The 24,033-nt window shown below is 47.1% G+C and overlaps 9 protein-coding genes across 9 annotated transcripts; 3 read left to right on the top strand and 6 right to left on the bottom strand.

Annotated features, from left to right (window-relative positions):
- Positions 1-121: 121 nt before the first annotated feature.
- Positions 122-1,884, bottom strand: N7487_007403 (uncharacterized protein; the record flags this gene model as incomplete). The annotated part of the gene is made up of 2 exons (XM_056875133.1): positions 122-1,279; positions 1,399-1,884. The coding sequence occupies 2 exons, from the start codon at positions 1,882-1,884 to the stop codon at positions 122-124; spliced, it is 1,644 nt and encodes a 547-aa protein (XP_056727321.1).
- Positions 1,885-3,087: 1,203 nt separating this feature from the next.
- Positions 3,088-6,135, top strand: N7487_007402 (MCM DNA helicase complex subunit MCM6; the record flags this gene model as incomplete). The annotated part of the gene is made up of 4 exons (XM_056875132.1): positions 3,088-4,694; positions 4,750-4,885; positions 4,945-5,934; positions 6,013-6,135. The coding sequence occupies 4 exons, from the start codon at positions 3,088-3,090 to the stop codon at positions 6,133-6,135; spliced, it is 2,856 nt and encodes a 951-aa protein (XP_056727320.1).
- Positions 6,136-6,643: 508 nt separating this feature from the next.
- On the bottom strand, positions 6,644-7,300 carry N7487_007401 (uncharacterized protein; the record flags this gene model as incomplete). Its single annotated transcript, XM_056875131.1, has 1 exon — positions 6,644-7,300. The coding sequence occupies one exon, from the start codon at positions 7,298-7,300 to the stop codon at positions 6,644-6,646; it is 657 nt and encodes a 218-aa protein (XP_056727319.1).
- Positions 7,301-10,816: 3,516 nt separating this feature from the next.
- N7487_007400 (uncharacterized protein) lies at positions 10,817-11,836 on the bottom strand (the record flags this gene model as incomplete). The annotated part of the gene is made up of 1 exon (XM_056875130.1): positions 10,817-11,836. One exon carries the CDS (start codon positions 11,834-11,836, stop codon positions 10,817-10,819), a length of 1,020 nt encoding a protein of 339 aa, XP_056727318.1.
- A 1,748-nt stretch (positions 11,837-13,584) lies between these two features.
- On the bottom strand, positions 13,585-14,281 carry N7487_007399 (uncharacterized protein; the record flags this gene model as incomplete). Its single annotated transcript, XM_056875129.1, has 3 exons — positions 13,585-13,977; positions 14,041-14,174; positions 14,221-14,281. The coding sequence occupies 3 exons, from the start codon at positions 14,279-14,281 to the stop codon at positions 13,585-13,587; spliced, it is 588 nt and encodes a 195-aa protein (XP_056727317.1).
- Positions 14,282-15,018: 737 nt separating this feature from the next.
- N7487_007398 (uncharacterized protein) lies at positions 15,019-15,746 on the bottom strand (the record flags this gene model as incomplete). Its single annotated transcript, XM_056875128.1, has 2 exons — positions 15,019-15,087; positions 15,201-15,746. 2 exons carry the CDS (start codon positions 15,744-15,746, stop codon positions 15,019-15,021), a joined length of 615 nt encoding a protein of 204 aa, XP_056727316.1.
- An 828-nt stretch (positions 15,747-16,574) lies between these two features.
- On the top strand, positions 16,575-17,407 carry N7487_007397 (uncharacterized protein; the record flags this gene model as incomplete). The annotated part of the gene is made up of 3 exons (XM_056875127.1): positions 16,575-16,602; positions 16,657-16,930; positions 16,993-17,407. 3 exons carry the CDS (start codon positions 16,575-16,577, stop codon positions 17,405-17,407), a joined length of 717 nt encoding a protein of 238 aa, XP_056727315.1.
- A 361-nt stretch (positions 17,408-17,768) lies between these two features.
- On the bottom strand, positions 17,769-19,280 carry N7487_007396 (MFS transporter; the record flags this gene model as incomplete). Its single annotated transcript, XM_056875126.1, has 1 exon — positions 17,769-19,280. One exon carries the CDS (start codon positions 19,278-19,280, stop codon positions 17,769-17,771), a length of 1,512 nt encoding a protein of 503 aa, XP_056727314.1.
- Positions 19,281-20,733: 1,453 nt separating this feature from the next.
- On the top strand, positions 20,734-22,580 carry N7487_007395 (putative aromatic amino acid aminotransferase; the record flags this gene model as incomplete). Its single annotated transcript, XM_056875125.1, has 4 exons — positions 20,734-20,854; positions 20,913-21,471; positions 21,553-22,252; positions 22,305-22,580. 4 exons carry the CDS (start codon positions 20,734-20,736, stop codon positions 22,578-22,580), a joined length of 1,656 nt encoding a protein of 551 aa, XP_056727313.1.
- Positions 22,581-24,033: the final 1,453 nt, after the last annotated feature.

Raw genomic sequence — 24,033 nt, 5'->3', positions numbered from 1 at the left:
CTTATCCTGGTACTCGGGTCCAGGACTGCCAAGATTTTTCACTCGTGCCTGAGTTGTGTGTTGACACCATAGTATACCGGACAGAGTAGGTGTGTTGAGTTAATCAAAAAAAAAAAAATTATCATTGAGAATTATGTAAACTATGTCGAAGGTCCTCTTCAAATGCAGTGACCCCACGGATAGGTCTTTGAAAAGATAAGAAACTCATCAGAATCTCATTAAACTGGAACTGAAGATCTGGCCGTAGCCGTTTGTGCGCCTGGAGCAGCTCGCCAGTGGACCATCCCCGTTCGGGATCTTGTAGATCGGAATCATGTCCTTCCTCCAGCAGCAACCATAGAAGGGTTTCACAGGCTGGATCTCGATCGAGATGGTGCTGTTTCACCGTCGTACATAAAAAGCGAAGGTATCGGTCAGTCTTGTTTGGGGACTCCTGGAAATCCCACAATGCAGCCGTGATATAAATGAGCGCCGCCGTTCGGCTGACCTCTTGGGTATGCGCATCGCGGACCACATAAACGCGCGCCTCGGGCGGCACTTGCGAGGGCCGCGGTCCACTAGACAGCAGGGAAAATAGAGGACTTTCCATCTCGAAAGCCTTGAGTCTATAGGGTGCTTGGAGGATGTATTCGGGGGAGCTGTGTTTTCGCATAAGGTCTTCAGCTCCGCGCAGAAAAGTGAGCAGCCATTGCTGCTCGGTCAAACTGATCGGGGGGCCTTCTGGCATCATAAGGTATCGGATGTAGTGGATAAATACTTCCACAGGCCTGTTGGTTCCTGTTCTCGGTCGCATAACCTGCACCGCCCGATCGACATATGTGTGGGCCAGTTGCCGGCTCCCGAAGCGCCCTTCGTGCAAGGCCATTCCACCCAAGGCCATTGCAAGATCATCCACCCCGACTAGCGCCAAGCCTGAGGTAGCATCATCGATAAGTTTCGCAGCTTGAACAACATGGCGCTGAATTTCGGTGCTATCGGACATGCCGTACAGTTGTGCTTTCCACCGCGCGCAGTATGACAGGACTACTGCCTTGAATGAGAGAACGTTTCCCATAGCAGTACGGAAAATCTGGTTTTTCACGTGAAGGTTCTGCCCGGACCAGTACGTCAACTTGTTCCTCCAATAATCAGCCAATTCAATATCTAGGCTGTCGTATTCCATTGGGAGACTGGCAAACGGATCCCTTCGCGAAGCATCGAGTATCGTGATCGGCGACCCAATGTGTTGTACCATGGATGTATGAGGTTGTGATTTCAGATTTGAGAATCTGATTTGTAGCTGTATCATACCATGAGATTAGCATCCCGATCCATCGTCTTGCAACTAAGCCTACACCTAGATTAGGCTAGCCTTGGCTGTGGCCTAGATACTTGACTAAAGGAAAGTGATTCCCATACCGAAGTTTCCCCGTTTGGGGGGGATTGCGCAGCTGTCGAAGGCGACTCCAGTCGCGTCTGTTCGACAGTTCCTACCTCTTTCTTCGCCGGATGTGAGGTATAATCTGGGGTTTTCTCTGTGGGGGATATCCCGCGTGACATTTTGTGCTGTTTCCTTTTTTCCTGTACATGGTGACGCATAACATGAGCGCGCTTTTCTTTGGATGACGAGTTCTGATCAACAAAGTAGAAGTGTTGGTTCTTAGGTGCGTTCGTCGATTCAGCGGCGCGTCGTCGCTTTCCAGGTTTGGCTGTTTTGGGGCCATGCCCAGATGCAGAAGGTGCTGGTTGGGAAGATTCCGCTGGTTTGTGCATGCAAGTTGAGAGGTTGGCCCGTAACGGCGGGCCGGAGGGCTTACCCGATGCATCCGTGTCAGACGGGCCCAACGGCGGGACGGCGCTGGGCCTGGTCGGTGTCGATACTAACCGACGTTCGTTCTCAGACATGTCGAGCTGCAAAAAAAAAATAGATTTCCTTTGATGACACAATAAAGCAATCAAGACTGCATAACCAAGCAATGGTTACCAAGATTCCTCCAACCAAGGACTCGAGATTTGGAAGAAACCATCGCAAGACATCCAAGTCCTATAGCATGACAGTGTCAGAAGGTTCACGGAGAATATGTACGGAAGAAAGGGTGCAGAGGAAACCACGCTAGCACAGAACAGTTCTAACTTACAAGGTAATACAACGCGAGGGGAATATAATTCCCCGGGAGGGAATAATGGGATGGTTTCAGATGCTCCAGTGCGGGCACCACCCCGGGGGAAGAGGAGCTCTTATATAAGCGCCAAGCATCAACCATTTACCCAATGTAATTTCCAACCTCCGAAGGTGACCCATACCTACATATGTACATACATAAGCACATATACATATATATATATATCAGAAAAACAAGCATGAACTGCTTATTGACCTGTTCGCTGTCCTACTTGGGACTTGAAAATGATCTCGGATTTACATTTGGAGTACGGAGTATATTGTATTCCATTTCAAATATATATATTACGGAGTACGCCGAACTATAAAGTAGTACTCGGGATTTGGGATATGTCATTTAAAGTGGGCTTCTGGCGGAGGGGACTCACGGTCCTATCTCCTTATTTGTCACTTGTTGAATGAAAAGGGGTGTTGATTTGCAACTCTTATTTATTAGGATTGACAAATAATTCCGGTCATAGCTGTAGTTTCCAAGTCTGTACTGTCCTATTCCCCTTTAATTTCATACGTAAATGTAAGATAGATATGTTTCAGGATTTGAAGACCAGAAGTTAGGCTATAACTTCGGAAACATCGGGAGCTAGCATTTGTGCGCCTTATGAGAACGATAGTGGGGGCACTAAGCGGAAGACTCAATGTTATTTGCAGTGAAGATGAGGAGGACCTACTTCCTATATGGGTTAGCGTATATGCTTACATACGGAAACCACTTAACGCGTCGGTGTGGGATCAACTATTCTTCCGAACACGCGTTCGCGTCGCGCTTTAGTTGCCCAAGGAGACCCGCGAAGGAGACCCACGAAAAACTAAGATAGCAAACTGAGTCGACGATATCACCTCTCCACATTTCTTTTTCCCCCTTCAAGACGTGGGAGCTTAATACCCTTTTTTTACATTGGCCATTTTTAGCCGATTAGCTCTCTGCCATGTCTTCCCTTTTCGACGCCGTGATCCAGTCCGAGCTGGGCTCTGCGCCTTCTCGTCTCCGATCCGACAATCTGCCCAGCTCCCGACGCTCAGAGAGCAATGGCCCTATGAGTGATATGAATGCCTTCCCAGATGACCAAGTTGTCGGAGCGGGAAGCTCGGCAGTCAGCCGTATGCGAAACCCATATGCCCCTGGCCCCCCGCCGGTGGTCGATGAGGCGGCAGAGAAAGTCCAGCAGGCATTTGAAGAGCTGCTCGAGTCATACATCGATGAACCCTCATCTTCTGCGCCACCCTCATCAGGGGAGTTTCTTAGTGACAAGTATTATATTGCCCAGATCAAGGGGATGAAAAAATTCGAGCTGTCGACTCTCTACGTTGATTTCACACACATCCTTAATCCTGTCTTGGCAGATGCCATTGCCGGCCAATACTATCGATTCCAACCCTTCCTCACCAAAGGACTTCACAATCTCATCGCCAAATACGAACCTGAATACTTCGTCTCCCACCGAATGACTGCCAGCGCCTCTTCGCGAGCCAGTACCTCAGTTGCCTCAGCATATGCGGGCGTTTCAGATAACCCCGACCTTGAGCGTCAGATCCGCGAGAAGACTCGCCACCAACAAACTGACAAATTGTTTGCCCTTGCATTTTACAACCTGCCTCTGGTTTCCAGACTGCGACAACTTCGGACGAATCAGATCGGGAAATTGCTGTCCGTCTCTGGAACTGTTACAAGAACTTCGGAAGTTAGACCAGAATTGTCGCTGGGAACTTTTATCTGTGAAGGTTGCAAGACTGTCGTCCCGAATGTTGAACAAACTTTCAAATATACTGAGCCAACGGAGTGCCCCAACAACACCTGCGGTAACCGCGTGGGATGGCGCCTGGATATCGGAAAGAGTACATTTGTCGATTGGCAAAAAGTCAAGCTCCAGGAATCATCGCACGAAATTCCAACTGGTAGCATGCCTCGCACAATGGATGTCATCTTGCGTGGTGAGATGGTTGATCGCGCCAAGGCCGGTGAACGCTGCGTCTTTACAGGTACCTTGATTGTCGTTCCTGATGTCAGTCAATTGGGTCTTCCCGGTGTGCGTCCTGAGGCCGTCCGCGATGACAATTCCTTCCGAGGTAACGAGGTCGGTGGTAGCGGAGTTTCTGGATTGAAGTCTCTGGGCGTGCGCGATCTGACTTACCGGTTGGCCTTCCTATCCTGCATGGTTACCCCAGACACAACCACTCCTGGCCAGAAGCCAGAGCAGCAGCTGAGTGGCCAGTCAAATAACATCCTGGCCTCCTTGAACCAGAACCAGGAGGCTGATATCGGGGATGAGTCAGCCCAAGAAGCTTTCTTGCAAAGTCTTACTCCGGCCGAAGTCCAGGATCTTAAGCGACTGGTGCACTCCGAATATATTTACGCCCGACTTGTGGACTCGATTGCCCCCATGATCTGGGGTCATCGTCAAATCAAAAAGGGTCTACTTTTGCAGTTGATCGGTGGTGTTGGCAAGTCGACATCAATTGAGAGCCTGAAACTTCGTGGTGATATCAACATCTGTATTGTTGGCGATCCATCGACCAGTAAGAGTCAGTTCTTGAAGTAAGTTTTGTCATCTCCTCACATATAGCACTTGGTTACTGACATGGCTCCTTAGATACGTCTGCTCATTGCACCCTCGTGCAGTATACACCAGTGGTAAAGCCTCATCGGCAGCTGGTTTGACAGCTTCAGTGGTGAAGGATCCCGAGACAGGCGAGTTCACCATTGAAGCCGGTGCCCTGATGCTTGCGGTAAGTTCTAAATGTGGCTGCGATTAAGTTTGCGTTCAACGCTAACATTTTCCTTGTAGAACGGTGGTGGTATTTGTGCCATTGACGAGTTCGATAAAATGGATATCGCCGATCAGGTCGCTATTCACGAAGCCATGGAACAGCAGACAATCTCCATTGCTAAGGCTGGTATCCATACTACTCTGAATGCCCGTGCATCCATCCTCGCTGCTGCTAACCCCGTTAATGGTCGCTACGACCCAAAACAAACTCTTCGGAACAACTTGAACTTCAGCGCTCCCATTATGAGTCGTTTCGATGTGTTCTTTGTTATCCGTGATGATCCAAAGGAGTCCGTTGACCGCAGCTTAGCCGAGCACATTGTCAACGTGCACATGAACCGTGATGAGGCTGTTGAGCCCGAACTGAGCACAGAACAACTGCAGCGCTACATCCGCTTCGCCCGCACATTCCGCCCCGTCTTCACTGACGAGGCGAAGACACTGTTGGTCGAGAAATACAAGGAGCTGCGCTCCAATGATGCCCAGGGAGGTGTGGGCCGCTCTTCATACCGTATCACCGTTCGTCAGCTCGAGTCTTTGATCCGTTTGTCCGAGGCTGTCGCCAAGGCCAACTGTGTCGAAGAGATCACTCCCAAGTTCGTCATCGAGGCATACGATCTTCTCCGCCAGAGTATCGTGACTGTTGAGAAAGATGATGTTGAGATTGAAGATGATGTCCCTACTCACGCCAACGGCGCCGATGAAGACCAGGAGATGGCCGATGGCGACAATGAGGGTGATAGCCCCATGCGTGATATCGCAGAACCTGCCCCAGCCCCTGCCCAGCCGGAACGCCAGAAGACCAAGATCACTTACGACAAGTACGCCAAGATCCTGAACCTGGTCGTCCGGCGTGTACACGAGGACGAAGTGAACTCGGGTGAAGGTGTCGAGCAAGAAGATCTTCTACTCTGGTACCTGGAGCAAATTGAGGGTGAACTCAACACCGAAGATGATTACGAGCGTGAGCGCGAGTTGGCAGGCAAGGTCTTGAAACGCATGGTCAAGGTTAGTCGACCTTCCTTTGCTACGGCAATATCTGCAAATTCCCATCAAGTACATGTGACTAACAAAATTATTCTATAGGACAAACTCCTGCTGCGTATCTCCGGGTCTGGTCTCACAGATGGAACTGGCGATGACGCCCAGCAAAATGACGGGAAGGTTCTTTTCGTCATGCATCCGGATTGTGCCTACGAGGAGATGTGAGATGGGATTGTGCTTTCTGTCTCTTGAATATGTTGCTTTTTCTTTATTTCGTACTGTCTATCTTTCAGGGCCGGGCTATGTTGGGCATTTTCAATGGGTTAAATAGAAGGAGCAGGGGGTTATGAGTGATGATATCCGTTTAGTTGCGTCTTATATTCAATAGGACATGAATGATACTGAATTCAAATCAATCCAAATTTCACAACGCTAATTGAATCCTGACACCCTCGACCTTGGCGATAGAGCCTCCCGATCTTCCCCGAGAATAGGGCAGATGTGTGTTTCGAATCCCAGCACGATGAATCGGTTCGCTGCGGCTTTCCAGCCCAATCGTGGCTATTCGCCTCCATATATGGAGCAAAGAAGATAGAGCGCGGCGTTCCTCATCATAAAATGATAGGACCAAGATGTCCTGTGGAGCACAGCCCGCTACAACCAGTTTCTCTACTAGAGTAGTGATGAAGTTCACATATTCTGGATTTAGAAGGGATGTTCCCTGCTTGCGGCGTCAAACTGACGATTTCGCCACCGAGACAAAGAATGATGTTCCAGGAGCACAGGTGAAGAGGTTCACCATTTCCTCGAAAAACCTGATTGAGTGTGGTCTTCCTTTACACGATGGGTGAGTTCTGAGTCGACCACCACAGAACTGCTCGCTCACATGCTTGCAAATATCACCCGTCATTCTATACTGCACATTTAATTCCGTGTAGGGGTGTCCAGTCTTGATCATTCTCAATTTAAGAACGTCAGAGGCTCGCAAAAGGTTGAATTCGTAGAAACGATTAAAGTGTGCGATGTAGGTCTCTTTTTGGGCCTCCGCTTCTCGAAGCAAGCCAATCATCCGAATAGCCTCGTATTTCCTCTCGTTAAGAAACACAGTGAATGGGTTTGGGGTGTGGGTGAGTATCTCATACGGATCGGCGTACCCATATTCGGACATGCTCGGCCATCCAGACTTTATTGGAAGGCCCAAAAGGCCAAACTCCGGTGTCATTGGAGATCCGTATATTTTTATCTTCCGGGCTTGCTGCTCCCTCAATGCGGGGACTGGGAGTTCTAGCAACACTGCTTCATTTTGCAAATAATGAATCCCAGTCCAATCCAATACCTTGCGCTTCGCAGCACCAAGTCCCTCACGCGTAAGAAACTTCATCTCGCTCATTTCATCCAGAATAAGGTCGTGGTTTCCCGCGATTCAAGGGTGCTATGGGCTATTAAGTCGCCCGCGTGGATTAGGATGTCTCCGGGTGGCAGAGAAGGGGTTGCATTGTGCGTATCTGAAATGCACATTATGCTAATTGGAGGGTGATTCGAGTTATTTTGAAGAGGAATTATCAAATAACAATAAATAGCATCACTATGTTAGAACCCGGATTAACATAGAGTAGTGTGGAAGGTGGGCGAATTCAAATCCCACACCTTTATAAGTGAAAAAATGATTCAGATTTTAGGAAGTCACAATACGTTACAAGGCATCCAAAACCAATAAGAAGCTTTGGTAGTTCAGTGGTAGAATACTACTCTTCCATATCATTTCATCCGAAGTGGTTGATAAGTAGTGGCCGGGGTTCGATTCCCCGTCAATGCAATATCTTTTATCTTTTTGGTCCACATATGTTCATGTTTCGAATTATGAAGTGATTAATTACTTTTTTTTTTGGTTATTAGACAATAGATATTGCACGGTTGTTCTAAAATAACTACAATTGCAAGGTACAATCCCAATCAATGACATCCATGGATGGATATCGAATCTCGGGAAGTCAATAACTCTTATAACCATGGTCGGCCAGTAACTCAATATTATATATATATATATATATATATATATTCAATATTTTACTCCGTATACCGCACATGACTTCTCGAGTATTGCAAAATGAGTGATTTAGTCATTGGATTGAGAAATACCAGTCAATCAGTAACCTGGCTCTCTATTACTGAGATATCTTCGATTTATTCTGCCATAGAATACAGTGTAGGTATCCCAACTGCAGATAGAATCGATGATATCTCGTACTTTACAATAGTACCTGTGAACATGTGACACGTAGGTACTTTTGTCAAGACTAAGGTGATTGACTTCGTACTCGTATTTAATCCACTCAAATCACCCCCATTCCCCTGCAAGTAAGCTTCTTTCGAGTGCCCCAGGTGGATTTTACCTTTTGACAATCAAATACCCGCATAAAGTTTATGCGGTGTATCATCACACCACGTACGGAGTAGTATACCTACAAGCGAGATTTGATTCTGCCGCAATTTAGATATCACATTCAGAAGTACCAATATCTCCCCTGAAAGAATTGAAATAACAGAAACTAGCAGAGTCTTCCCTGCTAGCAAGCTAGTAGAATCCTGTGACCCTCTTGCCAAGGAGGGAAGGAGGTTACTATAGCCTATGCACCGTGTTCACATCCTTGTTGTAAATTCAGCACTAACAGAGAAAGGGCCACTGCCGTCAAGCGTCATGGAGGGGGCCTGGTTGTTATTCGGGATTAACTGCGGTAGGATACCGTGGTGGCTTGCTTGGCTTGCTATGTCCTTTGACACCTGTCAATTCTGGCTAGTGGGAGTGGGGTCGATAATATCAATTTAAAATACAAATTTTGGGTTGTAATTTATGCTTGTTTTTGTTGATGTCTGACATGTAGACTGTAAATGCATCATTGAATCTCTTATTAAGGGGTAGGACACATTTCTGCATGTACAGACATGAAGCACTGTTGAACCATCAAAAAAACAATTCGTTAATGTAGAACGACTCAAAAATTTCTCCCCCGTCTTACATCGTACTTTCATCCCGTAAACAAAAAAAAAAAAAAAAACAACAACTGGAATAATGATCCGCGCTACCTAAAAGGGGAAGGTAAAGTTGACAGCGAATTGATCGGCATAGAGACGGGCGGGGGTTCGGTATACAATACATATTAAATTACTATACTTATACTGTATTAATATTAATATTAAGAGTGTCAACTTCGAGGCTAAGCATCTTCCTTAATATATTCCATGTTTTTATTAGATTGAAATAAGATCTTCCAATTTAGAGCCTGTGCTCAAGGTGAGACGATTATCAAGGGGACATTAGAGATAGCGATTCTCTCGGAAGAACGAGAAAGAAGGAATATAATACTAATACGGATAGACTGTATTCAAGATGGTTCAGTTACGTACTTCGTATATTCGAGAAGCAAGATCCCTGCACTTGCATGCTGCCCGGTGGGAGCCACCATATATATTATTATATACATTATCATTATGTTAGCTGCCACATCTATCGACCGAAAGAAAATGTGTCTAGACCATGCATAGTAATATCATGTCCACGCACACACCCGAAGCTAAACCAGAGGCGTTTTTTTTTTAGCACATAGTACAACTGTACTCTATACTCCGTAGTTATGGAGAGTATGTATGTCTCAGCTGAATTTTCTCCCAAGGCATAGCGAAAGATGTGTACAAAGTACTTCTTCGCACGTAGAAAAACAAGGCTTTTCTCTAGTAAGCACAAGTAGGCACCCTTAATGGGTCGCATGATGTACATTGTACCTCGTACTCCACAGCAGTGTGTGCCATGCATGCATACGTACAAATCCTTTGAAGATGTACTTTGAACCTGAAACAAATTAAGGAAATTGCCGCCCTAGCCCTCGTGGTTGTCGTGGGGAACTAGGAAGATGATCTGAGCGACAATACACACGAGTGATACTCTATGATCTGTTATGGAGTATACAGCATATAGTTGTACAAAGAACTGAAGTTTACCCCTAGTTAAGGCCCCCCCCACTTGTGTCTTCAAGCTACTATGTTACCAGACTGTTTACTTAACTAGGAAGGTTGGGTATCACTGGCTCCTGGACCCCACAACGGAGCCTGGCGACCTTGCTTGGCGAATCACTCAAAAGACATGCATGCCGTTGTCTTCCCGTACCGAGACAGGGGACGGCAACGGTTATGCATTAGGATATTGCCGAGCTGAATCCAGGATTATTACAGGGAAGACAAGGATAATGACAAGGATCCAAATTCATTTGTACATTTTCACATTATTGGCGGAACTTGACTCAAATCCGTTGGAATGTTGGGGCCACCACGCCATCAACGTACGGTGTAGTACTCCGTACAATTCTTTATCGTATGTTGTAGACCTTATATGTATGGAAACTTGGTAATAAAGCTGAAATATCCATGAAAAAAACACCTCAAATTCCTGCCATAAATATGTACTGAGAATGGATGCAAGGAACGCAGAGAGGCCCAGGAAACTCAATGGGCAAGGACAGAAGCAGAAACATAAATAACAATAAAAACGCCGATTCCAACGCCGTGCTCCCTTGGGAATGAGTCATGAGCTGATGCAAGAGACAGGCAGGAGATATGTACCCCCAAACAAGGACAAGATTGAAAAAATTGATCAAAGACAGTGAGAAAGAACAGTAAAACATGGATCGCAAATAAGGGAATGAATGGAGTAATTGGTATGCGCGCCCCAGTAACTACAAATCAGAACACAATCAAAGATGCAGAAAGGCAAAAAAAAAATGGAAGGCCAATCAAAGAGAAGGAGATGGTCTCAACAGATCAAAGGTATCAACTGGCTGTAAAGGTTTTGCTGGAAGGGTTTCAACACACGCTAAATCGCTAATATGAGGTCAAGTGTTGGCGTTGCTAGTGTTTACACTCGGATCCGGGTGGATCGGAATGCAGTGATGTCAATCGACTCAGCCGAAAGAGATGAGTTATCATCGACTTCAATGGGGCCTGTCGTGGCCATCGAGGGCTTGTTCGCAGCTATGGCAGCAACCATGGCGAGTCGGGCCGCGGATGGAGTAGGGGGCGGCTTGGGAGGTCCTTCTTCTGCGGTCCCGTCTTGTTGTTTTTGCTCGTGTTCTTCTTGTTGTTTCTTTTCTGCCATGATACGGTCGACCTCGTTGATAGCCGCCTCGAGTAGCATCTTGAATTTCTCCTCCACGCCATCCAATTCCGTGCCACAGTCGCCAGATCGGAGGACTTGGTAAGCTGCTGTCTCGCAAAGCGCATGAGCAAGTTCCAACTGCTTGTCTGCGAAGTCAAAAGGGGAGTCTTTCCGAAGTGCGCTGGTCCCAGAGATACCGACAACTCCAGATGTGGTCCGGGTGCTGCGAACACAAGAGAGTGACCCTGTCTGTCCCAATCCACTCGGCATATTCATCATGCCTTTGCTCAACAAGCCCGAGCGCAGTCCAGTGCGCGGCATCAATGACATCTGTCCTCGTCTGATGTTGTTCCTGGCCACCCCGATATCGCGTACAATTGTCTCGAGCGTCTGTTGTGTATGGCCATCATATTCAATGATGACATTGTGCCGTGTGCTTACCAACATGTTGTGTTCTTCATTGGACTCGACTGATGGGGCCTCATCTGTAGTGCGCTTGCGGCCTGAACGTTGGCCTTGCTCGGGCGCATCCTGTGGTGTCTCCAGGGCCAGAGGTTCTGGGCTGGGACCCTTTCTTTCTGCGATCGGAACGAGGTCATTGGTGTGGATGGAGCAAACAGAGCTGTTTTTGCGTCGGCGGGACTTGAAGGTTGCGTGGCGTCTGTACGCTTCGGAGTATTCATCATGTTTTTTGTGAGTGTGTGCTGCGAGCTCTGAAACGCGAGTGATCCATGCAGGAATGTTGTCTTTCATGTGGGTGAAGGCCCCTAGAGCATCCATTGATGCCATGGCCATAAGAAATTATTGAATCCCCCGGTGCCACCCTTTTCAGAGGCTCGAAATCAAAGAATGGGCGGTCAAAGTATTATAATCAGGTAGGTGTTTCTGTTGTTCGTTTCGTCGTAAATCGTGAGTTCGACCAGAATTCGTAAGGGTGGAGAGACAAAAAGGGGACGAAGAAAGCGAGAAGAGAAGCGATCAGTAACCCCTCAATGATATATGATCTGCAGTTCAAAGTGCAAGTAACGGTGAAGCAGAGAGGGGGAAAGATGAAGAGAATAAAAGAACCTTTGGGAGAGAAATCGAAGAGTATGGTATTGGTATTGTAAATACTTTGTTTAGTGGGTCATACCTTGGTACGGAGTACGGGGGTACCGTATATTAATAATATTAATATATATCTCCGTACACTACTCCGTACACTAACTTACCTGACGTATATTTGATAGGAATCCCGTGTACACCCTGCACATCTTAGGGCTAACTGCATCTACGACTCCTCGTCTTTCATTAATGATTGGACCGCTTGTACCATCATCACTCAAGCGGTGAGGTGGATTACTGCATGTGTCAGTGTCAGTTCATGCAGACTAAAGAGTAGTGTTGCCATAGGGAACTGAGTACCTAGGCATACGGAGTACTCCGTGCTCCATTAGTACTTTAGAGGAATTGAATATGGTCTTGGGCAAAAAAGTTGGTGATGATCATTATGAGAATGAGCCTGATCATCCAAACGCTGTACTCAAGCCACCCATTCTTCGGAAAGTTCAGTCTCCCAGCAACCGAAATACATGGGGATATTCCCGGAGACCTGGAGATTGTTGAAGTAGACCAGACAAAATAGAAACAAAAAGATAATTAAATTTGATGAGAACCCTGTACTCCGTACGGAGTACCTAGGTACTTTGTAGACATCAACCGGGTACCTTTCCTAAGATAGGTTTGACACGTAACGGTCGGGGACCAAAAACCGGGGACTCGGGGATCACGGGGAATACAAGTATTATGAAAGTCAAATACTCAAATACCGTCAATACCTTGGAACCATGGAAAAAAGCAAATGGAGCTGGGACACACTATTGGGGAGCCGGACGATCCCTCCCGCGGAAGAGCCGGGAGTGTCCCTGGTTGGAGGTCCGGGTCCCACTGTGTTTTGATACGCAACGGTGGTTGGCTGATCGGTGGAAATCGAGAGCTGGCCATTGGCATTCGCTAATGTACAGTCCTGGGAAATTCCCTGTATCCAAATGTCCATATCAGGTCCCCTCCAAACCACTTTGAAAATAATATGTATATTCTTTTTAACGCCTACGAAGTACATTGACTTTTCTAGATCTAGGCTTCACACGTGAAATACAAATAACTCGTTCAACATTGGGGTATGCTAGTATGGAATATACATGTCGAATCTACTACCACCTAGGTATAGGGGTTTATTTTTACAAGGGACGATTCGAGTTCGAAAATCAATGGATTAAGTAGGTGTCCAGGGGACACCAGAAACGTTTCTCGAAAACAAAACAAACAGATCCATGGGTGCCGACCAGGCTCACGTGGCTTCAAGCCACGTGAATTATCCTAACCTGGTCGCGTACCTAGGTACTTCCCATATCAGGGACCGAAGAATGTCCTCTCAGATCAAAACCACTCAAATCTCAACTGACCGCAAATATCCACCCCAAAGCATGAGGACCAAAGAAACTAGGACCGAGGCGTGGGAAGGGTGCGGTGATGTACGTTGAGAACGCTCAACGACCAGAGACGGCCCAGGTCTGAATCCAGCCATCGACAGTGTGCTGGATAGCCTGGGCGGCGGCGAGGGTCTCACGGTGGGCCTCATTCAAGGCCTGGGGAGCGGCGAGGCCATTGCGGTGAGCCTCGTTGAAGGCCTGCATGCTCCTCTCCAGTCTCTGGAGGTTGTCCTGAAGGGTACGCGCCCAGATGGCGTGGACGGACATGGTGGAGGAGGCATGGAGGTTATCGGGGGAGAGGTCACGGGGCCCGGTCTGAGACTCGGGGGCGGCGGTGGTGTTGGCGCGGCGAGTGCGCTTGGTGGGTTTCTTCACCACCGGCTTCTCCTCGGCCTCAGAGGGCAGGGAGGAAAGCTCGTCGCTGGAGTCCGCCGGAACGGGACTCATCTCCTATATCCATGCGTTAGCTGGGTGACAAAACCAAGTAGAAGCCAGAGGGTTGATGTTACGTACCTTGGCCTTGGCCTTAGCCTCGGCGGCCTTGCGGCGGCCTCTGGTGGCTACGCCGGGGGGAGCGACAGGGGCGGGAGTCGCCGCGGGAGTTGGGACGGGAGGAGGAGGAGGAGGACCGGAGGGGGGAAGACATGCTGGCTGTGACAGCTTCAGCCTCAGTGACCTTCACAGGTTGGTTACGGTGGATGCACCGCTTCTTCTTGGCCTTGCAGTCAGCACAGGCAGGGTTATTGTTGGGCATTTTGATGTTGGACACTCTTTGAATGTGCCGGTGGTAAGGGATGAGCTGGGATAATGCGGGTAAGAGAATGAGATTTGAGGGGACTCACTTTTACTAATGAGATTAGAGCAATTGAGAAGTGAAAGGCGTCGCGCGTGTGACGCGGATTAGTCGTTGTCTTAGTCGTTGTATTAGTCGTTGTGGTCGATTTGCGACAGCCCTGGAGGTTGGCAAGAGTGAGATTCCTTTAAAGCATGCGACAACCAGAAAGACAACAACCAGAAAGACAACCAGAAAACGACACGACCTCACACCAAGCAAACCACCCGTGGACGCAAATCAAGCAGATTTGATAATCACACCCACTCGACGCATCCTCCAACAAACACCTACGGAAACTACCAAGATATTGAATGGGGGTCTTTGTTCACAATATTCCATTAATGCGCATAGATACAGAGCCTTATAACTTGAGATGAAAACATCCAACGTAGATAGCCCAATTCATGCTTATTCTTTGGAATACAAGTGCACCTAAATGTATAGAAAATACAAGTTTTTGCAGTACTGGTAGAATCACGGCCACAATTCAACCTCATTCCACCGAGAACCATCGTCTCCTTCAATCAACGTCCAGTTCCATCTTTTGGCGTCCTCTTGATCAGTAAGATCTAAACGCTCAACCTCCTCCGGTCGAATGACGACAACTCGGAAATTTGCCCTTGCAATGGAGTCATGAAGGTCCAGAACCTCTTGACCTAGTTTGAGATCCGGTTGGCTGGGAGTTGAGGATCTAGGTTGTCCAGGGTGAGGGTTTCGGAAAGAACCTATATTCCCAGTCAGTATGGGCTACCGATGATAGGAAAACAGGGCTTTCAATCTGGTATAAGATCAATGTAGGAATAAAACACAAGAACCAAGATAGAGACAACCAACATACCTCTTGCGATAGGGGAGTGGTTTGCAAAGTATTTTGTGACAGCCTTTTCCCATGTCCACTTTGCGACGTCACTGTCATTACCCCCTTGACCCTTAATGCTTTTCTTATCTCATTTCGAGAAGTCTTCTCTTCCTCTGCATCCTCTCCACTTGGGTTGCCGATTGCATATGCCGTCCCCTTGATGCGCCACTGAGTCATGAGATCCTTTAGCCAGAACACTGCTTCAATCGCGTGACCAGAGGACTCCAGCTGAGGAAGCTTGTCCATTCGAGCATCGGTGGTAAATGACAGCATGTCACTTTCGAACACGGGTGGATTGCCACCACCTTCCACCTGCTGATCCATAGCTTCCTGGCCCTTATGGTGGAGCTCGAGTTCTGGGAAGAAACCACGACAGCCGCAGGTTCGCACGCGAGGTACAGGACGCTGTTGAGCATTGTAGCCAATTGTTGCAATTGTGAATTTATATCCAGGTGTTTGTTCGAGATGAGAGCTAAGGATATCGCGCCATGGGGCAGGCTGTAGGTTCTCTGACGGTGTACTCATTGTGGCAGCCTTTGTTGACAGACTCAAAGAACTGTTGGGGAAACTTCCACTGTATGCTTTGATTGCACCGAGGCGCCGTAGGGCTACCTGCAGAGAGCTTTGATGGCCGATAGAAGCTGAAGCTGGAACCATATGTCAGGATGAAGGTCTTGACCTTTTTCTCTCGCAAACGCCGACGATCAGATTGGCGGGGTAGAACTGATTTCTAATACTGGGTTCAGCCTGCAAGGTGAGAGTAATGGGGAGAGAATATCGATTGGGTGTTATGCGTACATGTATATATGTACGAAGCAAATTTGGAGTAGAATTAGAGATAAGCGTAGAAGAAGAGTGACATGGACCATGGTTGGTCAATATGGAGTGACATCACGTTTCGATGGTCCGTGCATAATTATGTGCAGCATCTGTGGTGGAGACTTGCAATCGCCAACCAAAAACTCAAATGAAACCCAATCGACATAAGTTGCCATGCATAGGTTTCAAAGGGCATGCATCTGGAAGAGATTGGCAAATGAATGCCGATTTGAAGTGAAATTGGCTGTCAATCGGCCGATCTTTTCGTCCCCTATCTATTCAATAAACAAATCGGCCCGACAGTACTCAACACCACGAAATGTCCCTTGCGAAATCCCAGCACGCCAACTAGAATCCAAAACCCATCCACTAGGATGGGAACAAATTCAAGCTCAGGTTGAGCCCTATTTCGGTGACAATTGGAATTTCGCCAGCGAGAAGGAGAAAAAGGGGTTCCTTTATATTGGGCTCTCCCGCGCCTTTAGTCACTTTTTCCCATTGACGCTAGATGATCGCATTGATTTGACATGCAAGATGCTTTACTTGTCTTTACTTATTGATGGTGAGTTCTCATGACCGGAGGTTGGGTTTGAACATCTATTGACCTTTGAGATAGATCAACTTGAAAAAATGAGTTTTACACAAATGCTGTCCTATCGGGACAGGGTTATGACAATTGCCCTTGGAACAGCGAGCCCCGACAGAAGTATCTGCCTTGAGTGGATGCTTCACGATACTGTCCTGGCCATGCGAAGTATGGATGAGGTTCTGGCAAATGACGTTGCCCAGGGATTTTGTCAACTTCTGCAGGCTCAGGCATCTCAAGAGAGGAGCACAATAAAAACTCTCGGATCATACCTCAAATTTAGGGAGATAGATGTAGGCAGACCGTATGTATTGTCATTGTTGCTTATTTTCGGATATCATTGTTGAGTACTGATGGCTAGTTTAGATTCTACACAGCTCTCGTTAGATTCGGTGCCAAGCTCTATCTCACTACCCCTGAACTCAAAAAGACCGCTGCTTTGGAAAGCACCGCATTTAGGCATGTCAGTGTTATGAATGATATATATAGCTGGGAGCGAGAATGGAAGGTATACCAGGCGAACCCAACCGACGGTGCCCGGCCATTTTCCGCCATCTACATTCTTGCCAACGAGACAGGGCTACCATATCCAGCATGCAAGCGCTTGATGTATAGCTACTGTCGAGAATTGGAGCTCGCTCTCAAGCAATCCACTGATGAAATTCGACACAACAACAGAGAAAGCTGGACACAAGATCTCGAGATGTACATCAAGGGTCTGGAATACTTTATGTGCGGCATCGAGTTATGGAGTCAGTGGACTCCGCGATACCGACAATGAGGCCTCTTAATTTCCGGATCAGGACTATCTTGACGCAGATCCCATCAGTAATCCGAGCCTTCGCGGCTACCTGTATGAAGATTTGTTCGAATAAGGAATTGACTGAGTTGTATATTATCTCTGACTACGGATCGAGAAGGATATTCAAGAAGCACATAGATTCAAGAAGTATATAGAGAGTCATATAATTTACAGCACCACAAAATGGAGATCAGAAGTCCCTGAGCTTGAAGCTTTAACTAGGTTTGGACTCATATTCCTTTTAGGACCTGCCCTGACCGGACGCTTGGGTTTATCTGATGGACCAGTTTGTTGATTTGATAAAATTAAATATTACATACAATTAGACGCTAAGTTATTCCTAAGCTTGCTCGTTATTGGCATTCACTGACCGTCTCTCATCTCGATAACCCTTAAATGCGTAGATCGCACTGAGGAACATCCCTAATCCACCAAGACCAATAGCCAAATATAAAGCGCCCCTATATCCTTTCAGAAGATCATCGGGGGTGTGACCTCCGTTGTTTATGTGAACTTCCACAGTACCGGCGAGTCCCAAACTCAGCGAGATGCTGTAGTTGACGACAGTAGTCACCAAGGATGCAGCGACACCCTGATGCTCGCGCTCGACCGCATTCGACAACATTAGAGTCGCTGCAGGAAAGGACATATCCATACCCCAAGGGATAACTAACAAACAAACGAATGTCAGGGCCCAATAGGTCTGATGCACCGGAGCAATTGCAATCAGAACATTGCCTAACGTGAAGGCAGTCATCGACAACAGCATGATCAGCCCGGGGCGCATGCGGCCCATCAGCCATCCAGTGACAACACATGCGATGATGCCCATCGGGCCCACGGGGACAAACTGAGCAGAGGCTAGAAGCGGAGTCACCAGACGGAATTTTTCTTCGAATCGCCAGAAGTAGTAGATCCAAATTCCGAATGACCCCCAACCGCAGGCAACACAGCCAAGGACAAACGAGACATCGCGACTGAATGCGTGGAACGGTATGAGGGGGTGTTCGGCTACCCAGAATTCCACACAGAAGAACGCCGCGATCAGCAAAATTCCAATGATCAGAAGGACATAGACGTAGGGTTCGCTCCATCCCACGATAGGCGCCTGGTTCCAAGCGATGTTCACAAGCACTAGGCCGCCGATACCGCAAGCTCCGCCGAGCACATCAAGAGCTTTTAACAGGCCCAAGAAGGATTTGTCGAAGGGTGTATCATGGTGAATAGACGGGACCACGAGCAGGCCTAATCCAGCGCAACAGAGAGAAACGATAGCCTGGGTCCAATATGTCCAGGGCCACCAGGCCAGCTGAGAGAAGATCGCACCGAAGACAGTTCCCAAAAGGGAACTGTTCGGGGCAGCGGCACCGAATATGGCAAAAATCATATTCTTTCTCTTTCCTTGTTGGTAAGTGGCTCCAAGAATAGCCAATGCGTTGGGCAGCAGCAATGCACCACCGATGCCTTGGAAGACACGCGCAAAGATGAAGAGTATATAGTTAGAATAGACGCTGAGACCTGCAACAAGAGACCAGAGCGCAGTCCAGCAGAATCCGATGATGAAAATTCGACGATAGCCGAATAGATCGCCGCACCGGCCAGACACCAGGATGAATGTGCCAACAGTCAAGGAGTACCCAGCCATGAACCAGCTCAAAATGCCGGGGTCATCTATACCAAAGCTATCGCCGACAATATCAAGCGGCGAAAGACATACTCCAACATTGGTTTGTGTCATAAATTGACCCATGCAAACAATGGCAACGAAAAGGACCTCGCGGATGGGCGAGAAAGTCGAAGCGAGTGATCGCGCCGACTCGACCGGCTTTAGATTCATGCTGTTGTCCCCCATTATCAACCAGAATCATATATCCAACCTCTCCAGGTGTTGGGGAAAAGAGTGAAGGATATGAAGTGGAAGATTTGAGTCGGTAGTTCTTAGGTCCATCTCCCATTTATTTTTTTTTAGGGGTGGCCAGGCCTATGGCGTTAGAAAAAAAGAGCTGGGTCTTGCAGGAGAGATGGAAATAGCGTTGCCGCTGATTATGGCTTGTCCTGTTAAAATTCATAGCTGACAACCTTTTGTGGGCCACATCGTGAATTTGATCCACCACGAACTGCGAAAGACGTTCGGCTTCGGAGTTGACTTCAATCATATCAGCAAGACGAAACCTCAAAATTCTGACTGAAATAAGAAGTGCCATTCTAGTGCTATTCTAGTGCCCATGATATCTGAGTGCGGGAGAAACGGGGACTCATTCTTCATTCGATGGTGGGTGTTGTCGATATTCTAGATGATTTTATATCCGATAATTCGGATATCCGGCAATAAGTTTTACGCCACAACTCTGGATTTGATTTATTAATTTATTTACATATCCATAACGCACGCGTTTCAAACGAGGGTTTTCTATAGAATCACCCAAAAAGGCCAATTTGTAACCCGACGGTGTAGGGCTACTGTGGACTATTGACGAGAAAATTATGACTTCTCGGAGGTGCGATAAGACACTTAATCGTCTATTTAAGAAATTAACCCGGCCACATATGAACACGTCCCGTCGCGTCCATATGAGCACGCACTCAGTCGGAGTAAATATCTTCATAGTGATGGAACTAATCACATTTACATCTTTTTCATCTATATTCTATATTCTATATTCCATATTCTGTCATTCCTCTCATGCTTCTAGCTTTAACACCGATGGAGTGGCGAATATTTAAAGAGACTCATAATAATTTCCCATCTTTCATATAGATGCTGAAGTAAGGTACCAGTGAATGCTGTTAGAACAAAGCCAACCTCGAACCAGCCCCAAAGAAGAAAATGCGATGAACCCATAGGTCGACCCCTCGGGGTAGAATGGCTTAAATTGTACTCCGTAGTTGGACTTGTTTTCCGTATTCTCCTTATATACTCCGAGCTCGTCATATGAGAAGCCAATCACTCCAGAAGGATCCCGCCAATCACTTAATATTGCGTGGCAATCGCCATAGCCAGTCTCAATCCTGTCAGATAAGATATCTCCAAACTTATGGCCAACCAAATTAGTTCAAGCCATCAAAAAGAAGTTAGATCTGGTGGAGACTGAGAGCACTAGAGTCTGGTCCTGATTATCAAGCACTGCGGGGGGACTAACCGGGGAATTCCGATTAAAAACATTGACTTGTCTAAATAATAATTCAAAGAGATTGCTTTTTTTATATTTCATTTCAATATATATACATATGTTATATATGTTACATATAATTGCTTTTTCCCCTCATCAATACCCGATTTATGCAACACCGTTAGATCGGCAATCATGACAGCTCCACTGGACCTGTCACATCACTTGTCCTATGCGACCAAGAACAAGAAACCCAGCAGTGTCAAGGGGTTCTATAAATACTTCCAGACACCCGGAATTGCTAACTTCGCTGGAGGTAAAAAAAAAAAAGGAAGATAATTCCACTTACTTCTAGCATATACTAATTTGACTAGGTCTGCCACATGCATCCTATTTCCCCTATGATACACTCGAAGCAAAAGTCGCTCTACCCCAGCGATTCGAATCCAAAGATAAAAAAGATTCACACTCCGGCCGAGTAACAGTCCCCAAGGAGAGTACCACACCAGATATCACTCGCAAAATCGACTTAACAACCGCCCTCCAATATGGCACCGCCGAAGGATACCCTCCTTTAACTACTTTTCTGCGTTCGTTCACAAGAGACCATCTCCATCCAAATGTACCATATGTGGGGGGTCCCGAGGTGGTGTTGACCTGTGGATCGACCGATGGCTTTTCCAAGGCCATTGAAGCATTCACGAATATATGGAATCCCGACCGGGATTGGATCCAGCAGCGGGAGGGTGTCTTGTGTGAGGAGTTTGCTTATATGAATGCTATCCAGACGGTGTCGCCTCGCGGGTTGAATGTCGTCGGTGTCGTGATGGATGGTCAGGGTATGCTTGCTAGTGGGAAAGGGGGATTGCAGGATGTGTTGGAAAATTGGGATTTCCGGCGTGGCAGACGGCCTCATTTGATGTATACTGTGTCGTGAGTATAGATCCTTGGCAAAGAAACGGAAAAGCAGAAAGAAAAAAAAAAGAGGTGAATGTGTGCTGACAGGATGACAAGAACTGGCCAAAATCCCACTGGAGGAACTCTCTCTGTCGAACGCCGAAAGGAGATCTACGCCCTCTGTCAGAAATACGACGTGATTATCATCGAGGACGAGCCATACTGGAACTTGCAGTTCCCATCCGCTTATGAAAAGACGGTTCATTACCGTGGCTCATCTTCACAACCAAATCTATACACCAAGAACTACAACGCAGAAGGCAAATCCTCAGGCTACGCCTACCTGGACTCACTCGTCCCTTCCTATCTATCCATCGACACAGAGGGTCGAGTAGTGCGACTCGATACATTCTCCAAGACCATTGCACCGGGTAGTCGTCTCGGCTGGATCACAGCGCAGCCGGCTATCATCGAACGTCTCACTCGTATAACAGAAGTGTCAACTCAACAACCATCCGGATTTGTTCAATCACTAATAGCGGAAATGATCATTGGTCAACAGGATGATAAATCCACCAAATCATCCAAACAGATCGCTTCAGGCTGGCACATGGACGGTTGGGTACGGTGGCTGGAAGGGTTACGCGCCAGGTATGAAACGCGCATGCAGGCTATGTGCACGATTCTAGAAGAGAACAAGTATCTCTTCCATGGATCGAGTGAAGACCACATCGATGCCTGGGAGGTCGTTGATCGACTGCAGATGTATGAGTTTGTCTGGCCGATGGGTGGCATGTTCGTGTGGGTTGAGACTCGGGTTGATACCCATCCCTTGTGCTCACAATATCCCCCCCGAGCGACTCGGACAGGCGCTTTGGATTCATTTGACCAAGAAACCCTATCTTTGTCTGGTCGGCCCTGGATCAATGTTCGCTGCGACACCTGCATCTGCCCAGAAAGCTTATCGATATATTCGTCTTTCTTTTGCCCCTATGGAGGATGATGAGGTGGCACTTTTCACCCAGAGATTGGTGGAAGGGTTCCGGTCGTTTTGGCTGCGCAAGGATCTTGATGGCTTGGGTGATGAGGATGCAGTGGATGCTTTGGATCTACCGGGTGTTAACTTTTTAGGGAACGGGTGCTGATCGACTGAAATTGTTTCAGAATGTTCTTAGATAGAAACGCCACGAATCAACAATGACTGAGATCCCTTGTATTGTGGCACAACGTACGGAGTACAAGTAACGTGGATAGATACTTCAAAGTCAAGACTACAAATACAATAAAAAGCCCAGCCCGAGCATGTTCCAATCGAAGATCTTGAAGATCATGTAGAATTTGTGGAGATCTTGACCACGTTCCTGGCGATCCCGCAGATTCCCGGTGGATGCCCCTTGAAATCCCCGATGCCTGCAGAACAAATGGACCATGTGCAGCCAAATTAATGGTCCAAATGCGCGCTCTAGTTGAACAGGTTATTTGCGCTACGGAGTAGATATTGATGAAACCATGGTAGAAATCATTCTTCTCATCTGCACATGCCACGGAGCTTCTACCCTTAATTCAAAAGTTGGTGCTGCTACCTCAAATGTTTCAGTACTAGCCCGTCGTGTTGGATATACAACATAGTATTTTGTTTAGTGCCCTCTGTCTGACAAAAACTGTTCTCGAATCACGACATTGTACTTTGGCAGGGTCCTCCGTGATTAGGGTGGAAAATCTCCGCATTGTATCCACAAGTGACGCGACTCGCCACTTGTCTTCTAACATTTCAAGGGGCTACCCTTTTATTTTATCAGATCAAAAGTGTAAATCTCAAGTTCCCCAAAAAAGGATACCAATCAACGAAGTAGTTACAATGGTTACCTACAAAGTACATAAGTACTCCGTAGATATGTAGATATGGAGTACGGAGTACTGAGTATACCTAGGTAGGATGTTAACATGGCCGGATTTTGCATAGCCCCCTGGGACATAATCTCGCTCACTGAAACAGATGATACGAGAACGAGATAAAACACAGCAGAGTCCGGTTATCTTTGTGTGTCTTAGGAAAAGTTTCACGAAGTGGAGATTCGGCACGATCTACATTCCGAAAGGAAGAAGATCGGCATGCCGTTATTATTAATCCCGACTCTTCCAAGGTGGATACTTTCTTACTTTCTTCCTGACTAAAGATGAGTAAGATCCACTGCGGCCATCTTCCGCTGATTGAAGTGGATCGATGGAAGAGAGATTATAGCATCAACTAGGGACTTATGTATTGAGAGGCACTACAGGAACTTTAAAACTTGCTTACCGGCGCCATAACGGGAAAACAACGGAGATTTGAGGTGTCAGGATTCTTCTTATATCCACAATTGTAACCTCAGAAGGATTTACTTCTAATTTCGGTCGCCACTTGCTGGGCTTACGCCTTGGCTATGTATCCGATTCGGGAATAGAATGCCTACAGAGTAGTGGTAGATAGTGGTAAATAGTGGATTCTTCTGTTCTTCCCTTGGCTACGGAGTACGGAGCAACAGGCACGTAAATCGCGTGTTGAGGAATTAGTCTGATCTGACAAAGTGTTCTGTCATGTTCCTGAATCAAAGGTGG

Source organism: Penicillium crustosum (assembly GCF_028827405.1).
Source record: "Penicillium crustosum strain IBT 35664 chromosome Unknown utg000003l_segment0_segment0, whole genome shotgun sequence".
Classification (NCBI taxonomy): Eukaryota; Fungi; Ascomycota; class Eurotiomycetes; order Eurotiales; family Aspergillaceae; genus Penicillium; species Penicillium crustosum.
This window is presented reverse-complemented; position numbering and strand designations above follow the sequence as displayed.